This window comes from Cheilinus undulatus, linkage group 7 (assembly GCF_018320785.1).
Source record: "Cheilinus undulatus linkage group 7, ASM1832078v1, whole genome shotgun sequence".
Classification (NCBI taxonomy): Eukaryota; Metazoa; Chordata; class Actinopteri; order Labriformes; family Labridae; genus Cheilinus; species Cheilinus undulatus.
The window spans coordinates 15,552,274-15,575,200 of NC_054871.1; the positions used below are offsets into that span (position 1 = coordinate 15,552,274).

Below are 22,927 nucleotides of genomic sequence, written 5' to 3' on the forward strand. Positions count from 1 at the left end.
CTCTCGTATTTAAGGTTGAAGGCACTTTTTCATCGGAAACCTACAACCGTATTTTGACTTTATATAAATCATTGGAGGCTAAACCTTTAGTTTACAAAGCAATTTTGAGTAATAAGTAATGCCTCCATGTTTTGGTATAAAAATACTGACATAAACTACAGTGTAAAATAAAGAAAATCCCATTTCTTTTTGTTTGATTGATGTATCATTTTGTTATTGGCAAGATTTCTACAGCTACCTTTATAGAGAAATTTATCTCAAGCAAGTAAAAATCATGAAAACGTTTATCCTTTCACCCCAACTTACTGCAGTGAATTGTTTACAAGTTATTTAAATAGTCTTTAACCTGCTAATGTAAAATTAAGATTTCATTTGAAATATTACACTTCACTCTTCAGTGTACTCTAGCTTTTTTCATCTGTCCACTTAAGTATAGCAATGTCTTTGATATTGACACTTTCACCACTTTGCTGTATTTATAGTATAATCAAAGTACAAGGATTTCAAAACCAGATGATCAGGGGTGATGCTAAAACTTATGTTTATAACAATTTTGCCCATTGCCACTACGTATACTTCTTATTGTTCAACATTCCCTCATGTTTGACCGTGGAAAAAGATTAGTTTATCAAACAGATCACATTATGAGGCAACTGTGGTAAAGTTGGTTGTTCTGCAATTGGAAGGTTGTGGGTTTGATCCCCAGAACATGCCAATGTGTCCTTGGCCAAGACACCAAACTCAAATTTACTCCCATTACTTTGTTGGTGATGTGTGAATGTGTATGGATGCATTCAAATCAAATACTGATGGCTAATTCTCAATTACCAACCTCTGACATTAGTGTTTGAATGAGCTTGTGCACTAAATAAGCTCAAGTCCTGTACCATTTACATCTTCTGCCCAGCGATAAATCTCTTCTCTGAATCAACAGTTAGGTGTGATAAGAACTAATACAGCTTAACAGATGAACACTGGCTTCTGACATTGGTTCATATGGCCAATGCCTGTCAATGGAGACGATATTGCCAACTTAAATCCACCAAAAACAAACACAATAAAGGTATCCATTTCCGTTCCCTTGTGTGAGGTCACATTTTTATTTGCACAGAGACAAAACAGGCTCAACTTGACATTCCTTTTCTAAAATCAGTGAAGACAAAACTTGGACATTCTTTGCTGCAGCCCCTCTCACTTATAAATTTTGCTTCTTACAAAGAACTTTCAAACAGAAAATATTCATCCCCAATTTCAGATTGGTATTCATACAGTTTCTACTTGTCCCATAAGATCTAACAGCCCATCTTTACTGAGAAGCATAGTCTCACCCATTTGCTGACAGATCACCTCATACCTGGGTGTTTCCTCTAGAGCTCCCTGTCCCACGATGACTACATATGGATAACCGAGTCTACTGGCGTCCTTCAGCCTCTTTCCAATGGTCATCTGTGTGCGGTCATCAAGGACTACTTCCCCTCTCAAACGTGGCAGAGTCTCTCCTAAAGTATGAACCAGCTCCTCCGCTAAGACCGAGGCTCCATCCACCTTACTGCCCTTCTTAGGAGGTAAAACACAAACCTGATAGGGGGCGATGAGGCCGGGCCAGCGGATCTCATCGTCTGTTGACATTACCTCAATGGCTGCTGCGAGAATACGAGTCACCCCAAGACCATAGCAGCCCATCTCTGTGACACTGAGCTTGTTCTGGGCGTTGCTAAAGGTGGCATTGAAAATATGAGAGTACTTTTTACCCAGGTAAAAGGTGTGGCCGACTTCTATACCCTTGGACTCTTCTAGTGTGCCAGTTTTACACTGTGGGCACCGGGTTCTGTCAGATGAAAGCGTCTCTACATTAGCAGAGAAGGAGCAGCTCCCACAGATGAGCAGCTTGTCCTCACCGATGTCTGCTGGCAGCTGGAACTCGTGGGAGAGTGTACCGCCAATGTTTCCCGTGTCTGCCTGCACCTGAACGCACTGCAGACCAAGACGAGCGAAGAGCCTGTTGTACGCCTGGCACACAGACTCATAGGTCTCATAAGCTGCTTCTTCACTCACATCAAATGAGTACATGTCCTTCATGTAGAACTCACGCCCTCGAAGCAGACCATACTTTGGCTTTGGCTCATCCCTGAATTTTCGCGTCATCTGTGTTATAAAAAACATCAAAAAGTCAGGGACTGACTTTATTCGAACAAAAAATACTGGTGGCAAGAGAGTGAAAGCTACCTGATAGAGCAGCAGAGGGAGCTGTTTGTAGGAGAGAGTCTTCTGATGAGCCACCAGAGTCGTCACAGCCTCCTCATGTGTGGGAGCCAGGCAGTAGTCAGCTCCATGGCGATCTTTTAGACAAAGCAGCTCCTTTCCCATCAAATCCCAGCGGTCACTGTTTTTCCAGAGATCAGCAGAGCACAAACTCGGCATGTCCAGCTTCTGTCCACCAATGGCCTGCATCTCCTGGTCTATAATTCTCACCTATTGGTCAGAGTCAGCAGTTAACATTTTTAGGATGAAAATTAAAATCTTTACACTCAATTTTGCTTCAGGCACATTACAACTGTGATCTGATGCAGCAGTTATTGATTTTGGATTCAGCCCTGCACCCAACAGGTTGCAGAACAAGAAAAAAAGACCTGTTATTCTCTACTTTTCCTGGTTCTCAGGAAAAAAATAATCCTTGGGTTTCTTAGAAATTCTAAAATAAATCTTTTAACAGTAGGAAGAATAACTTATTGTTGACCTAATCCAGATCTGTGCAATTTTATTTCTGCATTTTATTTAGATTTCAGCACTCCAAAACAATCAGCATTTATGAAAACAGGGTGAAAGCCATACCAGAGATAAACAATTGTTGACATATTCTTTCCACAAACTTTTTAAAATAAAATCTAAGACTTAAAAAAATTAACACCACGACTAGGAAAAGTTTATGTTGTTTACAATGCATGGAATCAGCTCTTTTCTGTTTTTTTGGAGAGTAGACAGCTTGATTCCCATCGTTCCAAGTTTAAAAGTGAATCATTGTTTTCACCTGTCAGCTTCTTCCTGTATTCTTATGTTGAAATTGAGCTCTACATAGTTGTTAAGACAGCAGGAAAAACCATTGGCTGCCCCCTTCCCTCACTCCAGGGCATTGCAAACATCTGATACCTTTCCAGAGCAAAAAAATTATCACAAACTCTTCTTACCCTGGTCATCACCTATTCACCCCTCTGCCCTTAGGGGGGCCATACAAGTCAATCAAATACCGAACCATCACACTCATGCAGTTTCTCTTTTAAGGCCATCCACTCTCTCAATTATCAAAACCCTTTCACTACCACCCATGATCTATGAAATATGGACCATGCAATACTGTTTTTGAATATTTTTCATATTTAATATTTATAGTCATGCACACTACCTTGACTTGCCTGTATTGATTGATTTGATTGTATTTCTAAGTGTGCATGTGAGTGTTTCTGTAGTTTTGCTGGAAGGAACATGTATAATTTTTTGTATTTATGCAATGACAACAAAGCTGTCAATCAAATATCCTTTAGCTTGCATTTTCCCATTTTCTTGTCCTTTACTGTTACATATGTTTTGTGAATGTTAACACTTCCCACTGCTGCTAAAGCTGCAAGCAAATCCACAATAAACCTGATATACTGCAAACTGGATAGTGTCAATTTCATAAGGTATCCAGACATATCTCATTCAACGTTCAATCTTAATTTTGAGACCTCAAACAGGTTCAAATAAGACGCTAAGGACAATTTATGGCCTGAATTTCAGGGTTAGAAAGTAATTTTTAAAATTCTTAAATTTATTATTTTTTAAATTAATGAATTAATTAATAATATATAATAATAATTAATTATTATCATCTTTTTAAACTTAAAAAAAAATTAAAAGAAGACTTTAAGGGTTTGTAAGAACACTGTAAAAATGACAATTTCTTCAAAACTGGAAGGACAACCCTGGAAAAAGTCCACAGGGATATTAGCTTGCCTTAAAAAAGAAGAAAGTAAAACTAAACTGAAAGTAAGTTATAAAAAGAGTCAAGAGCAACTTCCCAGTGTCTTTTATTTGTGAAGTGTTAATTTTGGAAGCTTAAGTCTTAGTTGTTAGATTTGAATATTCATTAGTTTTTGTTAAATTGTGTCATTTTTAACCCTTTACAGTTTAAGTCTTGTTTTAGTTGATGAAAACTCAAAACCATTTTTAGTCCGCTTTTAGTCCTTACATTTCAGCTATTTCTTTTAGTCGCATTTGTCCTTTATGAACTTATATAATCAGCTAAATTGTAAAATTAATATAAATGTCAGTCATATTAATGCACTAGCAATATTACCATTAAAATACACCAATAAAAATACCGACAAATTTTACATGCACAGTGGAGAAATAAGGATTTTGAATGTCCAATTGTCTAGTAACATTTTTGTTCCATTTGAGTCTCCTTGACAAAATAAATTATATTTACTTTTTGTCAGGAATTTTAATCACCAAAGATCTATTTTAAGTCTCAGTCTCATCTTCCTCAGGAAAAAAGGCATTCAGCACTTTAAGTCACAGTTTCAGTTGACAAAATCAACACTGTAGGCTGCTTCAGCAGGCTTTTTTGATGTTTATAATCTCTTTATCAAAACCAAGTCTCACCAGCTTCTCCATGGAGCGCACGGTGGCAGGAAGATAGTAGTAGCACCCTGGGTTGGATGGATGGATGAGCCCAGCCTGCTGCATGAGCCTCTGGCTCTTGCACGTCATTTCTCCTTGAAGCCGGGTGTCCGAATCACGTAAATTTGCAGGCTGGTAAAGGCGAGACACCAGGAGTGTGGGTTTGCGGGTGTGTCTGGAGCTACTGGGGGCAGGAGTGGTGGCATGTTCAGCAGCACATCCTGAATGAGTCCGCTTCAGAAGAAGTGAGGTTCTGTGGAGGCGCTGGAAGACTCTTGGCCAAAGATGATTTATCATAGGCTCCATGGTTGATTCAGACCTGATGGATCAGACAATCAGTTATAAAAAACAATCTGCAAATAAGAGCATTATTGGTATGGATGTCAAAGGTCACATATCACAAATGAAAAAATATTTCTGTTCGACCTGGGATGTAAAATTGTAATGTAAATTTTAAAAAAAGCTACATTAATAAGTTAATCATCAGATTTAAAATGGATATGTACTAAAACAGCTATTTTTCACTGAGCTCAACAGTGCATTAAAAAATATTCAGAGGCTAATCTTAATTTACTCTTACAAATTCCTTCGAAGAACTACAGTTGTATTTGCGATATATTAATCACCAAAACTTGCTTGTTTTCTGACGGACGAACTAAAACATGCACCTCCTCTTCCACTGCAAAGTATTCAGGTAGTAAACAGGTGGAGTCAAGGTCGTCAATTCATACCGAGCTCTAACTGCAACTCTCCCACAAAAATGATCTGATCATTAGTAGTTTTAACATTATTTGCCTAACAACAGACACACAAAGTGTCCACAGTCCATATCAGTGACAGACTGTGCAGAAACCTCTGTGCATGTAACCCAGACCCTTCCTTGTAGACAGTTTAGCATCAGCTAGCTGTGATTAGCTCCTTTAGTTAGCAAACAACGGCGTCTTTAAACATTAAACAAAACTCACCACGAGACAGGGCCTCCGTCTAATAGTTACGGGATAGTTATGAGAGTAAACGAGCAATGACAGGCATTTTATGGAAACTACTAACTACTTTACACTGAAGGTCCTATCGCCGTGCTGCTGTCTTCCTTAGCTTGAAGCGTGGAGGCTCATCTCTGTGATGATACATCGCCCTCTGCTGGCGCGGAGGAGTAAAATACAATTCTGGTTACCAAGAGGGCCACATTAAGTCTATTGTCAAAGCCAAAGTGTGACAAATTGTAGGATATTCTCACTTAAACCATTGTGACTACTAATAATTCAATGAAGGGAAGAATATGTTGTTTTCATTATCAGTATTATACCAAAAGGTATGTTTTTGAACTGAAGTGCAAATAGAAATTTGAAATTTAATGAGATAAATGCAGAATTACATCAATTTCAGGCTGTTTTTATTGCAGTGATCATGAAAATTGCTTGTTTTTATTTTTTGACCTGCATATTTGTTTTTTCAAGTACATTTAGTGATGCGTATAAAAAGTTTACATAAACATTTATAACCAATGATTCCTTGTAATTTCTTGAACTAAACATATACAAGTAATCAATGATTATAAGAGAAAGGTCTCTATTGTCATGTTTTCATGGCAGATTTTGTCATGTTTTCTTTTTATGGCTAATTAAGAAAAATGAATAAAATAGCACACTTTTATGCTCAAAACAGAGTTATTATATATTCTAGAATTTTTTTTTTAAATAAACATGTGCTTTGTACACATTTTCAATGAAACTCTGATTGTAACTTTATGGAGCTGAAAGCAGGACACATTTGCTTTTATAGGGAAAGACAGATGCGATAAAGTACATGAAGATGTAAAATCAATGACCTGCAAACAAGTTTAATGAGTCATTTTACAATAGTATTACTTCACTTCCTCACTGTCATGCTATGCATTTACGTCCACGCTACATTAAATTACATAACAATATTTGCATTTAGTCGGTGAACATATTCTTCCTTTTCTCACCAGAGGAGCACGAATGTGTCTGGTGAATTATGAAAGAAGTCATGATGGATGAGAAACACTAAACTCTCCTCACCTAAGGGTGTCTTAGAGGAAAGTCTTATACAAATGACTGTGTCAATAAAAATGCAAAGAAGATGAGAAATAGTAATACTGGCTGGGAAAAAAAATAATTCAACTATAAGGTTGAAAATTTTTTAAAAAAAGCACGTTTTTAAAATCTAAAGTAGGATAAGGAAAGGAAAATAATGGAGTTGTGGTTGAGGGGTTTAAGATCAGATTTAGATAATTCTGTCATTAGGTCACTTTATTAGGTACACCTGCTCAACAGCTCATTAACCTAAGTATCTAATTAGCCAATCATATGGCAGCATACAGTGCATTTAAACATGTAGACATGGTCAATACTATCTGCTGAAGTTCAGACTGAGTGTCAGTATAGGGAAGAGAGGGAATTTAAGGCCCCTTTGAGCTTGATGCCCTGAGACAAAAACATCTATGCAGGAGGAAAACGAGTCTGATTTTAACATTTCTCTCTTTAAAAGTGTTATTTTAATGCCAAAACTCCAATACAAAAATTCTGAATATAATGGTAGTTAGTACACAAATGAGTGCAGCTTCACAGTAATGTATTTGATAGACCGTTTTTGTGTTTTTGTACTATTGATGACTTTTATTGAATGTACCGTCCTGACACATGTAATCTTTGTCTTCTGTTGACATGAAGACGTGCTGCAGTCTGTGTTAATGCACTTTCACTGTCTTTATAGCATTTTATGTTTTTTATGTCTGCAATTTGAATCCATTATTCCCTCAGTCAGTCAATGACACAAACACCTGACAGTCAGCTCACATGGCAAACACAGCCGAGCGTGTCTCTCTCTGTGTCGTCACTGTGAAGGACAAACACAGTCACAACTCTAAACCCACACACTGATGTATTCCTGAGCTGATTAGGCGTGCGTCTGTTTCTTCTCTTTATCTTTTGTCTCTTGTCATGAGGTTTGGTCCTCAGAGAAATGGGCGACTGAATGTCTCTGTCAGATACAAACAATCCCATTAGGCCCGACTTTATCAGCAAACATCAAATTTACCTGTTTTCCATCTTAGCGAATGAAGAGATGAGGCTGCAGAAACTTGGTTCACTTCTTCTAAAAATGATGGATAGAAATATGGACCTAGAAGTTAAAATGCAGAACTGGTGGCAGGAGGACAATCGCAACCTTTGGTGGCCTAATGTTTGAAAAAAATGCCACGAAAATGCCCCTTTGGCTGTCTCTCTAGTGGATTGCCATGACAAGGTGCCCTCTTGGGTACCATATAAGTAAATAAAATCAGACAAAGCACCCTCTTTGTTTTCCTCAATATGAACCAAATTTGACAAAATACTCTATTTGGCACCCTCTAAATCAACATAATCAGACAAATGTCCTTTTTGGTCCCCTCATAATGGGCAAAATTGACAATGTTCCTTTTTGGGTGCCCTGTTGTTTGACAAACTTTGATAAATTGCCCTCTTTGTTGCTCTCTTAATGGTCCAAAGTGGACAACCTGCCATCTTTGGAGCCCTGTCAGCAAAGAAAAAAAGACAAATTCCCTCTGGGGTACCTTTTCAATGCACAAAGGGCCTCAAACAACCTGAGTCTACCACTGAAATGCATTTTGTGGGGAACATAATGAGTTTTGCTAGCAACAAAAATACATATACTTTATATTTAGATAAGTCTAAAGAATCCATGATAGTGAGGCTTTATTAAGAGACTCCTTTAACTTCACCAAAAACAGTCACGGCTCATATATCTGTCAGTATAGTCTCAATCATTTCAGTGTTTAGAAAAAAAATCCCTCACGTATGACATTAACTGAAGTAAAATAAGGCTCACCTTTAATCTCTGCACCTCAAATCTTCCAAATCCATTTAACTGTAAAGTTCAGTCACGACTTCCTCGCCTGATCCTGAGAAGAAAAACACGAAGGAGGTTTGTAATTTAATAAGAGTAGCGCTTCCTGCTTCACTGCAGTAACTGAATGTCTTTTCCTGTTTCTGTTGAAATTCAGATTAAAAACCTTTAATTTGATATAAAAACACAAAGTTAAATCACAGAATGATATTACATTAAGGGAGAAGCAGCAGGTTGTTTTCTGCTTTCTAGGTCACAAGTGTAAGATCTTTACATCATTTAAAACCACTTATGATGATTTGGGGTCACTCAAGGTCATCTTCATCACCTCTCAAAGCTGTTGAGTCATCAATCAGGGCAAACATAACTGATCTCATTATAAAGGAGTCCTGATTACAGCTGTCAATGAACACAGCTCATCAGCAATCAGGGTTAAGATCATCAATGTTAATGCTGAACATAGGGACGTATACAACACTGAATATCAAAGCTACAAACAAACAAACCTATTTTTCCCCTTCTGTCCTGAAACACAGCCATAATAACGTGTAGAAAATTACTGTATTACTGAGTGGACATGTATCCAACAATAAATTTTAAATTCAATTCTGTAGTGATCAGGAAGTGAGTCGTGGGGGATAGCCGTCCCTCTTTTTTAACCAGCTTCAGCTGTCTACGGCCAAGTTATCCAAACCCACATATGTACAATAATTTTCACTTATCAAGACTTCATAGATGCAAATATCACCCTTTCTAGACTTCCAGGTGGGTTTGAGCTTAGTCAAATCATTCAATGAGTTAAAGTGGTACTTGCTTTCAAAAACAATGAAGTATTCAAACTGTGATACTGCTGTGATTGGTGGCGTGTCTGTCTGTCTGTCCATCTGTCTCGATTTGCACACCACGCCATTGCTCCAATTGTCTTTAATGCCTCTCAGAAGACTTCTTGAGTGTATCGGTTCGAAACTGGTGCCATAAAAAAAATCAGAAATATGTACAGGTTTTCAATAAATTCCAAAATCATCCCCATCCCCCATTATGTCACTTCCCCTGTGTAGCACGTACGCTAATGCTGCGTTCCATTTACGTCAAATGTCAGAGCAGGGAATGATGCCACACTGGAGTTTAATGCCTTACATTTGCTAGGAGTTCTAGCTGGGGGTACTTGGGGTTGGTCTGACTTTCTGAGTCGGAATTCTGAATTAAGGGCCCATTAAAAAAGATGTATCCCACTGGGAGCTTGGAATTTCCGAGTTCCGAGATTAAATGGGATGCACCATGATGGTGCATTCCATTTAATCTGTAGGGAAGATGGCCTTCACTCTCAAACTCACGCCTAAAACCGCGCTTGTGAGTCTGGTTTTTCTTTATAACTGAGAGAGAAAGTGACAAAGCTTGAAAACAATTGGACTTTGCTGAAACACGCCCACAGGGAAACATATGCAGAGACGCTGAGCCATTATGCAGTTATCTGGGGGAAAAACAGTCCATTCTGTGCAAACTGGCCTTATTGCATCAGTGTCTAATGACAGGGTTGGTAACTGCATATCTACAATCATTTTCATTTAAACAGATATTTGGAATGTCAAAGGGGGCCAAAGGGAATAAAACAGCATCAAAAATGAAAAAAGGTTTTCCAAAGAAATCCCAGAGGAGGACCCCTGATGCCAACAGCAAGCTTTAAGATGGTCAAAAAGCCCCAAGATGCATTAATATAGAGCGCATTATGGTTAGATAGATCCCTATAGACAAATAAAAATGGTCAATTATTAAAGATCATGCAATAAATTTCAAAAAAAGAATATGACTCAGAGAAACTGACACTGAGCACATACATTTTTGTGAGAATATTTAGATGTGGTGAGATTGAGTTAGAGGCTCTACTAAGAATGACGGGCATGAGCTGCTGGGTATTTGGTTATTTCAGATTTAGGTTTGTCATTTAGTTCTGTGTTCCTGAACAACATACTTCTAAATATTTTGATCTCTTTTAGGTGAATAATTAAGGGCCTCATATTGGTTGTTACACTGAGGGCCTCCAAAGTACTAAAACAACTCATGTTAATTAACTAAACGATGCTTTTCTGTTTGTTCGAGCTTTAGAAACTCTGGGAATAACAGAGAAAACAGATCCTGAGAAAACAGGCAGATATCACACATTATTCCTGGAAAGCAGAGTAAATAAAATTTAAAGAAGTATATGGATGCATGTCATCTTAGGGCTTCTGCAGCTTTGGTTTATGGAACATTAAAAATATCTGCTCTCTCTGTGCAGTGGTTACATAAGGACAAAATAGAGAAGGATCATAATGGCAGGAACCTTGTTTGCAGGCGAGCCTGAGTCTGTTGATACATCATGATAACCACACCTGAAAAGATCACAGCCATGTCTGTAAATCTGAAAGGTCTCACAGTAGTCAGCGTCCTTCTGTTGGCTTTAGCAGAGCTTTGTCATGTCATTTTATGATTCAAAAACATCACTTTACAGACAAACACCATGAGAAACAGCCGTGAAGCTCATGGATACTCCTCTTAATGAATAATCTTAGCTTTGATTGTGGTGTTACTGTACATGCGGTTTTAGTAGAACATGATGTTCACTAGCCTAGCTCTAAAACTTTGACCACAATGTTGCAGCCTGCAGGTTTCTGCTGAAACTCACTGCTGATGAGGACAAGGAAAAATCTATGAACCTGTAGATAACATCACACAGAGTCTCAGTCATTTTGCTTTTTCCAACAGTTGCTAATTTAAGAGAATTTGGAAGAGGCGCTCTGTCCCACATATTGAGAATTTGTATCATTTTTTAAATAAATATCACTAATTATTTTATCCATCTAGCTACATATCAGTGTACTTTTCCTTTGATTCAACTTAACGCAACATCATTAGAGTTCAGTCAGTGGTTTTGCATGAATGCAAAAGGGACAAAGGAACAAACAGACAGTATAAGGACAGAAATTAACAGTATGAGGCTTAAAAAAAGAAGGAGAAAGGAAATAAAAGCTTTTTTAAGGCAATTGATGTGTGAAACTTAATGTTGATTATTTTTATTCAACTCACTCACCTTGTTTTATCCATTTTTATTGCTACAATCTACTTTCATAAATGAACAAATCTGTATCGTCTTTATTGTTGTTTGCACACCTGTCCATCCGTCTGGAGGTCTGGAGCAGGTCCCACTGTCATTGGGCTGGAGTCGGGGTACACCCTGGACTGGTCACCAGTCTGTCACAAGGTTGGCATATAAAGAAAACAAGTGGGAGTACCCACATCCTCCTACACAAGAGAAATATGCTCATGAGGAGGAGGAGGAGGATGTGGGAGTACCCACAGAGAACCCTAACATGCACAGAGAGAACTTTCAAACTCCAACCGGGATGTGAACCAGCACCCGGACTCTTCTACTGTGAAGCCATGCTGTTGTGATGGATCTGTCATGTGGTTAGCGTTGAGTCTTGCTGAAATTAGCAAGGCTTTCCCTGAAAGAGACGTCTGGATGGGAGCATATGTTTCTCTAAAACCTCCCTATACTTTGCAGCATTGATAGTGCCTTTCCAGATGTGTAAGCTGCCCACGCCATAGGCACTAATGCAACCCCATACCATCAGAGACACAGGCTTTTCAACTGTGCACTGATAACGAGCCAGATGGACCCTCTCCTCTTTAGTCCGCAGTACACAGCGCCAGCGGTTTCCAAAAAGAATTTCAAATTTTGATTAATCTGACCACAGAACAGTTTTCCATTTTGCCTCAGTTCATTTTAAATGAGCTTTGGCAACAAGAAGACAGCAATGTCTCTGGATTGTGTTCACATATGGCTTCTTCTTTGCATGATACAGCTTTAAATTGCATTTGAGGATGGCACGGTGAACAGTGTTGACACACAATGAGTTCCTGAGTTCACCAGAATCTAAGATTGACCTTCTGCCTTGTCCCTCGCTCACAGAGATTTCTCCAGATCCGCTGAATCTTTTGATGATATTATGTAGCCTACTGTAGATGGTGGGACAATCAAAGTCTTTGCAATTTTTACCTTGAGGAACATTAGCTCGGCATTTAACACAATCACCCCTAGCAGACTGGTATAGAAACTAAACAACCTCGGCCTCTGCGACTCCACTTCCTGAGGGTCCCGGAGAGCAATGCCCTGGCTAAGGAGTTGCTGGTGTCCTTTTACAGATTCTCCATTGAAAGTGTACTGGCATACTGCATCCCGGTGTGGTTTTCCAGCTGCACTGCTCAGGAGAAGACAGCTGTCCAGAGGGTCATCAACACAGCACAGAAAATCACTGAGTGTTCTCTCCTCTCCTTAGAGGAGCCGTTCAGGTCCCGCTGCCACAGGAAGGCCCTGGGCATCCTGAAGGCCTCATCCCACCCAGCACATCACCTGTCCCAACTGCTACCCTCAGGAAGACGGTTCAGGACAATAAGAGCCAAAACTAACAGACTGAAAAACAGCACCTATCCCAGAGCAGTTGCAATAATAAATGATAATTGCACTAAATGGCACTGCTCGTGCACTGAATGGAACTGCGCTAAATTTCGTTGGACTTGTGTACAATGACAATAAAGATTCTGATTTTTTTTTCTGTTTTTTCTTATATTGTTCAACAATTTTTAGATGACGATTGGTGACCCTCCACTTGGCTTAACTTCTGAGAGACTGCCTCTCTAAATGCTCCCTTTATTCTCCCTCATGTTACTGACCTGGTGACAATGAATCTAATTAGTTACAAAATGCTCCTCCAGCGGTTTTTCATTGTTGTCCTGTCCCATATTTTTTGAGACATGTTGCTACTATCAAATTCAAAATGAGCTTATCTAAAATGTCTCAGTTTCAACATCTGATGTGTTATGTTCAGTTGTGAATAACATAAGAGTTCATGAGATTTGAAAATGATAGCACCCCAACTATTTTGGAATTTGGGTTGTTTTAACTAAGTTTAAAGTGAGCACTTCAATCTGCTTAACTTCCAGTCAAGTTCACTCAGTAATTATGAGAAACAACTAAAAATCAACCCCTAATACACTTTGAAGAAGAACTTTTGCTCCTACATTGTTTCTTTGACTTTTTATGACCCACCACACATCTGCCTTAACATAATAGATTTTCATTGACATCCTGAGTGGGACCTCCACAGTTAATGATCGGAGTGAAATGTCTTTGTGCGTATCACACCCCTCCATCAGCAGCATTGTAATGAGCCACATGATGGACTGTCAACATTGACTTTTTTCCTCTCTTAAGGCCAAAAAATTTCCTCTGAGGACCATCAGAGCATTGTAAACTCATGAAACACCTGTCTGACTGCAGGGGGTGCTTTGAATCAGTTAATTAGTCATGTGGCGTGCTGAAGGTCGGTGCAATCACGGCCTTAAATCACATAATCACAGAGAGGATGAGGAGGTAATGTGATTGTCTGTCGAGGGTCGTAAAGGATGATGGCTGTCACTTTCTCTTAGAGGGATGAAAACAGTGGAGATGACCGGAAACATAAAATGACAGAGAGAGAGTGTTGGGATGGACCAAGAGGCTGGTCAGAAAGAAGAGGAGGAGGAGAGAGATTCAGGGGTGGATGGTTTACAATAAAAGGAGATGTAAGCATTGGCAAAGGGAGAAGACTGCAAGGAGATAACAGCAGCGACAAGAGAAACCAGCTGCAAGAGCAGACAGAAGAGATAAACCTCTTTGCAGACAGACAGACAGACGTCCAGGATGCGTGCTCTGGTGGTGTTGCCTCTGCTGTTGTGTGCGGTGCTGCAGGTGGAGCAGGTGAGAGCAGAAGTGAAGGCGGTGAAGCTGTGCGGGCGAGAGTTCCTGAGGGCCGTGGTTTACACTTGTGGAGGATCCCGCTGGAGGAGGTTCCTCACTGAGACAGACATGGAGGGTGAGACAGCATTTTTTTAAGCAATCTCATCCTACTAAAGAACAGCTTCATACTTTATCTCCACAGTAGTTTGTAAAACTGTTTTTATTTTCACTCTTTTCACGAGCATTCAACAACAAAAAAGCAAAAGAAGATGCAAACTTCTTAAAAATCTCTGTTTCTGTGTAGGTAAATATTCAAGTCTCACTTAAATCAACATTAAACTAACCATAGACCAAAGTCTCATTTTACCTTTTGTTGAACAGTCTGTTAGTTTCATCCTCTATTATACTGTAAACTAATAGAAAGGGATCTCTTTAAGGTCAGCAGAAGCCCATTACTGTTGACTTTTCACATGATTTGAAAGTCACAAACGTAACTTTTAGTCAGCTCATGTCCACTTTTATTTTCTATGTACATATTTCCATTAGGTTTTATGATTCAGCATCTTTCTTTCCAGCCTAGCAACTTTTTTAACTGTTATTACGATATTAAATGTAGGATGGCTCAAAGTTTCTTTACACATAAACTATTGAAAATCAGAAATAATTTTATTTTATAACTTTTCTTTAATAAAATCTACATATGTTTTATTATTTCATTGTGTTAGTCTTGTTGGCTTTTGTGCTTCAGTTTGTTCCGATTTTGTAAACATTCATTTTTAAAAGTGCTGTATAAATAAAAATATATTTTTTTGCATCTACCTTTTGTTAAAGTTCAAAATTCTTTGCGAGTGCATTTCTAGGTTTTCATCTAACAGTGATCTGAAGCTGCTGCTTTGACAGTGCTTGCTCTGATAATTAAAGTGATTTTTGTTTGCATATTTAAACTGATTGCTTTGCATTGCTTCCCTCGTGCCAAGCTACAGTGTATTACTCACATCTGAGGGATTATCTGACTGATGTTAAGCATTAGACGTCTGACAACCTTCTCCATTTTGTCTTAATGAGTATTTTGATTATGTTTCCCTTTATCTTGTTATTTTGGAATGTGTTTTTTCATAGTAATGTGTTAATTTCTCAAGATTTCTGGAGAGGGACCAAATGCATATAGGGCTTCTGTAGTGAAATGCTTTTTTAAACGTGCTTGTTTTGTCCTGTCTCTATGATCAAGCATGTGAGTGTTGGAAATATTAACTTTTTAGAATTTAGGTCAAGCTTCAGGTGTGGGGTGGCCCTGAGATAGACCATTAAAGAACCACAGGTAGAAGTTTTTCTACTGTATTTCAGACAATGAGAGACTTCAGGACTTCAGGATAGTGGGTGCCCAGGCAGTACATGTCTGATGGCAAAAGCAGACACATTGTCTTCTATTTAACTGATTATATGAGGAGTCCACATATCCTGATTAATAGCAGCAGCAGTCTGCCTCTCTCTGCCCATCACACATAAACCCAGTTATCCAATCAGTCGTGCTGATTACAGAGGAAAGTGACACTGTAGAAGACAAATAACACTGAGTTAGTCTGTAAAGTCATTTAGAGTTTCCTTATTTAATGGAACATAATAGAGCTCAATTACACCACACAGATTTGAAAACAGTCCTTCATTTGTCTGGAAGAAAAAGAAGAGTGAATATTTTTTAACCTTTTCTTGTGTTTTGCAGTTCCAGGTTTGCCCACAGCTGATCACAACAGTCTGGAGGATCTGAGCAGCAGCACTTCTATCTCTCAGCTGAGCAGACGGGACATCAACAACATCCTGACCACGGTGTGCTGCCAGGTGGGCTGCAGGAAGAGCGACCTCACCTTCCTCTGCTGAGGCTCAGCCCCTCTCTCACTCCTCTCATTCTCACAGTGACCAAAGTGACTCTCAATCTGAATCCATATGCTGACGTTGTAATTATCAGTGTCTGCACAACAGCCCTGGCTGCTATTTTACTGTTTGCTTTTCAGTGTTTTTGGTTTATTTCTTTTTTGTAGAAGTGAATGTTTAACAGTTGAGCATCTGTGAACGTGTCTGAAACATAGCTGGATTTACATGTACAACAATGTAAGGATGTCTGTCATTGTAATGTAAATGAAGCAATGGGAATGAGGAGGAAAGCTAAAATGCACTCAGGGATGATATCCAAGCAGAGGACAGACCTGGTCACAGGTTTGTAACATTCCCATCCCTGCTTTGACGTATTCATAGGAAACTTTACTGTATTCTGTTGTTTCATGATTTTTTTTGTCAAATAAATGTTCTGGCACAGGGCTTACATTCTTTGAAGTGTCAAGTCTTTTTTAAGGGGTTGCACTCCTGGACATTTAACCCCAACATTACAATACCAATGTGCTTAAGTAGTACTACCACCTAGGGATTTTATGCCTCTGTAAGGGATACAATTGAGGCCGGTGTGACCTTTAACCTCAAAAATGTAATCAGTTTACCCTCAAATTACCTCAAGGCTCAGTCCTATTACCCCCAACCCTTAAATAGTGGAGAATCTTCCCCAACATAAATGACAATACCAGACATTTCTACTATGACCAACGTTTGAAAATGCTCATTTGAAATCAAAAACACCTCAGAACATTGAACCAACATTAATCATGATAATTGTCAATAACTTGCGGGGCATTCTGGGATATTTCCCATAAGACTTGGGTTTGCATTAATACATGCACTAACACTTGCATTAATATTCACCCCCCTTTAACGTGACCGATCCAGTTCAACAGAAGTCCAGCCATTCTGTGCTCCTAGTCTCACAATTAGTGAAATGGAGATCACCTGAGTGCAGAGAAAGTGTCTCAAGTGTTTGTAGTATAAAGACACCTGTGTCTGGTAGGTCCACTCACTGGTTAATCAGTATTCCTGGCTACTATTACACCATGAGAACAAAAGAACACCCCAAAAAACTAAGACAAAAGTTATTGAAAAGTATAAGTCAGGGCAGGGATACAAAAAAATTCTGAGGCCCTGAACCTCCCCTGGAGTTCAGTTAAATCCGTGATCAAGAAATGGAAAGAATATGGTACATGTGTAAATCTGCCTAGATCAGGCCGTCCTCACAAACTGAGAGACCGTGAAAGAAGGGGACTAGTGAGAGAGGCCACCAAGACACCTCTGACTACTCTGAAGGAGTTACAAGCTTCAGCTGCTGAGATGGGAGCATCTTCACCAGTCAAAGCTTTATGGGAGACCGACAAAGAGAAAGCCACTGTTAAATCTAGACTAGAGTTTGTCAAAAGGCATGTGGGTGACTCCATGGTTAAGTGGAAGAAAGTTCTTTGGTCTGATGGTGCTTTTTGGCCTTCAAACAAGATGCTATGCTTTGCAGAAACACTGCACATCACCACAAACACACCAATCCCCACTGTGAAGCACGGCGGTGGCACCATCATGCTGTGGGGATGCTTCCTGGAAGGCTTGTAAAGGTCAAGGGTAAAATGAATGGGACCAAATATAGGAAAATCCAGGCGGACAATCTTATTCAGTCTCCAAGAGAACTACGGACTTAGTCGATAAAAATAAACACGTACTAATTAGACAATGTAAGGTGTACAGAGGCTACCTGGCATGGGTATGAAAATGTTGTGCCATAAGATTCTGGCTTGATCTTCGGTGTACCGTAGGCTTAAAAGCATGAAAAGCACTGATCTAAAAAATGAATAATTCCAAGAAAAGAGCAGACAGAGGCATCCAGTTATAACTTTTATTGGTTTTGGAAAGAAGCAAACTAAGTTTCTCAGTTCATCTTAGCGTTGTTATGTACTGTACAAACAGCTTGCACATGTGTTTGAGGTTAACGGTACAGAACCAAAAAGCATTCTGGCTTATAGCACACATAGACACACTCCCAGCTCTCTTCTCAACAGTAATACAGGTCACTGACACTCAGCACAACACGTCATTTTAGTACTATCTACAGTATCATCAGTCGACAGCCCACCTCTCACTGCATGCTCTGCATGCATACAGAATTACTGCAGGACGAATTAGCAACAGAGATGAAGATGTGGAAAGCTGGATCCATTTTTATGACAATAATCACCAGAGAAAAAAACAGAGTGAGTTCTGATCTATTACATGACTTCTGAGCTGAAAGATCATTTAAAACAGATGCATGATGGGAATGTTGGGCCTCTGTAGATAATGCTGTAGTGAGTGTTGCACTGAAGGTGCAGCAGAGAGGTGACCGTTTCCTCTCGGACGTGTCTGATGAACAGAAACATGACTGAGAGAAAATGTTACCAAACTCCTGAGCAAGCTAAATGGCACCAATCATCATCACTCTGCATAAACGGAACAAATGCAACCTCAGAGTAATCACTATGACAGTACAGGGATGTGGTTAAAAGCAACATTTTAAATGATTGCACTGTTCCAATCTGATCTTTTATTGGTCAAATAACCACAAATCTCTAAAACTATGCCTAATCAAAGGTACTCTATCATTAAATAGCAGAGTTGTCATGTTGCATCCATTTCTCTTGTTCTAAATTCAGCCTACGAGTTTCTTCAGCTGCTCTGGAGGACCATGATTGGTTGCATTTAGCAGAATAATCGACAAACATTACAGTACGGAGATCACACACACATTTTGTTCTTCACGTTGAGTGTCAGAGCGTTCAGGAAGTTCAACATCATCAGCACAGTGTTTTTTACACATAAACAATATAATATTTTTTCACTTTTATCTGTTTTAAAAATATTCAGCTTATTCTCCGTAACAGAGGACTGACTGTCTGGGGTACACACACATTAAATACAAAAAGAAAAAAAAAAAAGCATTTTGGTCAACTTAACCTTGCTCCACAACCTCATTACACTCATGTCATCTCACAGAGACCATTACAATTATGCAAAATAAAGCCATGGATTCAAGCGCTGGTTGGACGATTGGGGTGTTTTTGATATAGTTGGGGGGTGTAGGTACCACTGAGGTGAAGGAGGGAAACAGGTAGAAAACAGGTCAGACTTGTGGTTGAAGTAAGGTTTAGGAACTGAGAATGCTGGATTGTGTTTTCTCCCTGTTTATCACAATGAAGTAAAAAAAAAAAAAATACACCACAAATCTTGTTCCAGCAGTGGTACCTCGCTCAGAGAGAACTGTTTGCTCCTATAATCTTTGTTTTGACCTTAAAAAGTTCAACAGTTTGGGAAAAAGACTGACTCTCTTGTGGAGAATCAGATTAGAAGATTGATACCACCGTCATGTCTGTCTGTTAAATGTTCGACTGAAGTCATGAGACTGCTAGCTTAGCTAGGCTAAGCTACCAAACTAGCTTAGCCTGGTGCTGTGCAAAAGTATATAACACTGACCATGAGGCTGGACTCAGGTACAGCAATGGGCTGAATCCTAACCATGAGGTGAGGTAAAGCAGCTGTGATGTTGACCATCTTAGCTTAGCATGTTTGCATCCTGACATTTGTAAACTAGCACTCCATGAATCCGTTCTCAGGCTAATGGAAAAATACTGGATAAAAATATATTTCTTGTAGTGTGTGAGGTTGCAAGTAAAATATGCAGGAATCTACACAGTTGCTACATTAAATCCCCATAACTCGCACGAATGTGCAAATATGGGGCACAGATGGCCTAGTGGTTAGGCGCCCCATGCACGCAGGCGGCCCGGATTTTAATCCGGCCCATGGCTCTTTCCCCGCATGTCCTTCCCTACTCTCATCAATTTCCAGCTAAATTCACTGTCCTATCTCTCCAATAAAGGCAATAATTCCCCAACACAAATCATAATAAATATGCAAATATATTTACATACCAATCCTTTGCACTTTTGGTGAGATATTTGACTCTGCAATGCAAAAACTCACCTCTAAAGCAGTGTACTTGTCTAATTCTAGTCAAAATATTGACGCAAGTCTAATCTTACACTAATTTTGTTTGAGAAGTACTCACAAAAATCTTAATTCGAGACTTTAAACACAAATTCCGGCCTGCTTTTGGCTCATACAAACACCATGAGCAAAATTCTGAAAATTAAGATCAAGTTTAAATAATTAAAGAACTTTATTACACGCTACTATGGTTTTTTTTTAACCCCAAGAAGTGTCTGCCTGATGTATAGAGCAGGTGTCATGATTTGACTGGTGCTGAATTAGGTGGTGATGCTCCATCAAACATTCAACTATGCTGCATTAAAGTTACTAGAAAATAGTTTATAGAGTCATTTATTATTATTTATTTAACTGTTTATTTGTCAGGGACAATACATAAGCATTGCTGCATTTAATTACTGTGCAACTGATGCAATGTATAGAAGACTTCTAGCCATGGCTAACCATCATGTACATTTTAGGAAATTTATATAAGAAAAGAAAAAATAGGTGACTTTGCAGATGCATGTTAAAACAAAACAAATGCAAGTGCTTTGTTAATTGTACTTAATGACTATGGTGCCCCCCAGAGGATTTTCAGGTTTCAAATGGGGCCCTAAGCACACAGAAATTTCTGAAAAGCAGCCCTGAACTATATCTAAACCAGTTTAGTTTATGTATGCATAGATAAATAGATAAAATTTGTTGCCAGTGACCATTTTTTTATGATAATACAGAGCCATGTTGGCTGTTTCCAGTCTTAATACTAACAGTCTCCTGGCTGCAGCCTCACGCTGATCAGACAGATATAAGAGTGGCATTTATCATCTGTAATCCTCCAAAACAGAGAAAAAGCCCGTTTCCCAAACCATCAAACTAACTATAAAGTGGAACCTTGCCCATGGTATAGCTAACTCTACATTAACACTGCTTTCACAAAGCATAACACAGCATCCAGGAAGATATTTATCTTTTTCTTTAAATTACCCCTCCCCACCCATATATAGCTCAAATCTTTTGTTGCACTTGAGTTAAAAAATTATATCTGAAATAAATTCAAAAATTATACCTTATACTGTACACAGGTTACCCAACTACACAGATAACAAAAAGAGAGAATTCAAATATTTATACCTTTAAGGGTTTCTGAGTCGTGTGATACCATTCAAATTCTATTCGTATACAGAATCACATATTTTATACAACAAATCGTCGTCAATAAATAAAAATAGAATGCTGTCATGTACTCTGGTGGCTATTACTGCTGTCCTGGGAACAACAGAGAGGCTATCTGACAATACGAGGAAAACACCAAAACGCCCTTTAAGATATATATTATTGATTTAAAATGACACTTTGTACACTTGTTTTGTTCTGACGGGAAAACAGAGTTTCTTATTTTGCAACCAGTACATTGATTTATCATTGCAGCTGCCTAACTAGCTAAGAGCCTCCCCACCTATGTCTGCATAAACTGGAGAAATAAAGTAACAGTTTGATTGACTGATCAGTGCAATTCTATTAAAAAGGATGAGCTCCAAAGTCATGTGACCCTGTAGTACCAGTAGGTGGTGCATGAAGACCTAATTCCTTAATGTAGATACTTGTTCCTGTTCATCTTATGATTGCTAAGCAGCAACGACAAACTTCTTCCACTTAGCTGTTTGTGACAAAGTGTGTCGGAGTGCATCAGTTAATGCATATATGTGCTGGCTGTCGTCAGGGTGAGACGGCTGTCTCAGGCTTTGAGCTCAGACTCTGACAGAAACATGATTCACAGAGCTGTTTATAATCTGCTAATGAAGGTTGAAAACATACCTTACCTTGCCCTCTGTCTTCCACTAGCCTAGCTTTAGCTGTACCAGATGTTGGTTTTGTGTCTGACCACTACGGGTGTTTTATCACAGCCAAATCCTTCTGGACAACAAGTCTGTCATTCAGACTTTAAATCTGTCCAAAACACCTTTTTGACAGCGTCTTCGGTCAGGCAGCTGCAGTGAAACGTTTAAAAAACACACCACCACACATTGACCAGAGGAGGATGGAGACAGAGGCACAGACTTCAGAGGGAGGAAGAACCCAGGTGTCTAACTGCAGCAATACAGATGTTATGAAATGAATACAAATACGAGAATTACGTGACCTAAAACAGCTCCACGATGCTATATGCAAGTTATACAATACTGCTGGGTAGGCTGCGGACCTGTCGGCTGTGTGGGTTCAGAAAGGGTTAATGGAAAAAGTCTGTCTGGTGTCAGTTTGTCTCTGTCCTCGGGGTCAAGCTCAGTCCACTGCGATTGATTCGTTTAACAGCACGGTTCTCAGTAGCAACGCTTAGTTGTCAGCCAGGTATTTTCCTGAAACAAATCAATGAAATATTTCCATCATTTATGGATCTTTGAAGATTTCTTGTTACCTCCAGAGACTGTCACTGCTGGAAGTAAAACTGCACTATCATGTAAAACTAGTGAACAAAAATAATAATTTAGTATATATTGCATCACACAAAGACCTAAATGAGAAAAAAATAACTCAAGTCATATCTTAATTTCCAAAACAAAGCTGTGCTTGCTTTCCACTATCAATCTGCAATAATTATAGATCAGTAATAAGGGAAACTGAAATTTAATAAAGATGTTAAATAACCTCCAATTAAAAGAAAACTGACACATCTAACCTAACAGTATTTATCTATTTATTTAGCTTTTATTTGACATGGACACACAGTTACATTGATGCTGTGATATTTAATCATACACAGGTCCC

General features: G+C 39.0%; 3 protein-coding genes across 6 annotated transcripts in view; 1 reads left to right on the plus strand and 2 right to left on the minus strand.

The window, feature by feature from the left end:
• Positions 1-1,068: 1,068 nt before the first annotated feature.
• On the minus strand, positions 1,069-5,773 carry pars2 (prolyl-tRNA synthetase 2, mitochondrial). Its single transcript, XM_041790665.1, has 4 exons — positions 5,625-5,773; positions 4,642-4,978; positions 2,227-2,472; positions 1,069-2,145 (listed from the first exon to the last, which is right to left on the minus strand). The coding sequence occupies exons 2-4, from the start codon at positions 4,963-4,965 to the stop codon at positions 1,264-1,266; spliced, it is 1,452 nt and encodes a 483-aa protein (XP_041646599.1). The 5' UTR covers positions 4,966-4,978; positions 5,625-5,773; the 3' UTR covers positions 1,069-1,263.
• An 8,397-nt stretch (positions 5,774-14,170) lies between these two features.
• insl5a (insulin-like 5a) lies at positions 14,171-16,598 on the plus strand. Its single transcript, XM_041792110.1, has 2 exons — positions 14,171-14,417; positions 16,002-16,598. Exons 1-2 carry the CDS (start codon positions 14,246-14,248, stop codon positions 16,154-16,156), a joined length of 327 nt encoding a protein of 108 aa, XP_041648044.1. The 5' UTR covers positions 14,171-14,245; the 3' UTR covers positions 16,157-16,598.
• A 1,443-nt stretch (positions 16,599-18,041) lies between these two features.
• Positions 18,042-22,927, minus strand: part of sgip1a (SH3GL interacting endocytic adaptor 1a) — a 102,399-nt gene continuing 97,513 nt past the window's right edge. For all 4 annotated transcript variants that reach the window (XM_041790947.1, XM_041790944.1, XM_041790946.1 and 1 more), the window contains one exon: positions 18,042-22,518. In XM_041790947.1, coding sequence (XP_041646881.1) covers positions 22,496-22,518 — 23 coding nt within the window. In that variant the 3' untranslated portion in view covers positions 18,042-22,495. The remainder of the gene's footprint in view (positions 22,519-22,927) is intronic.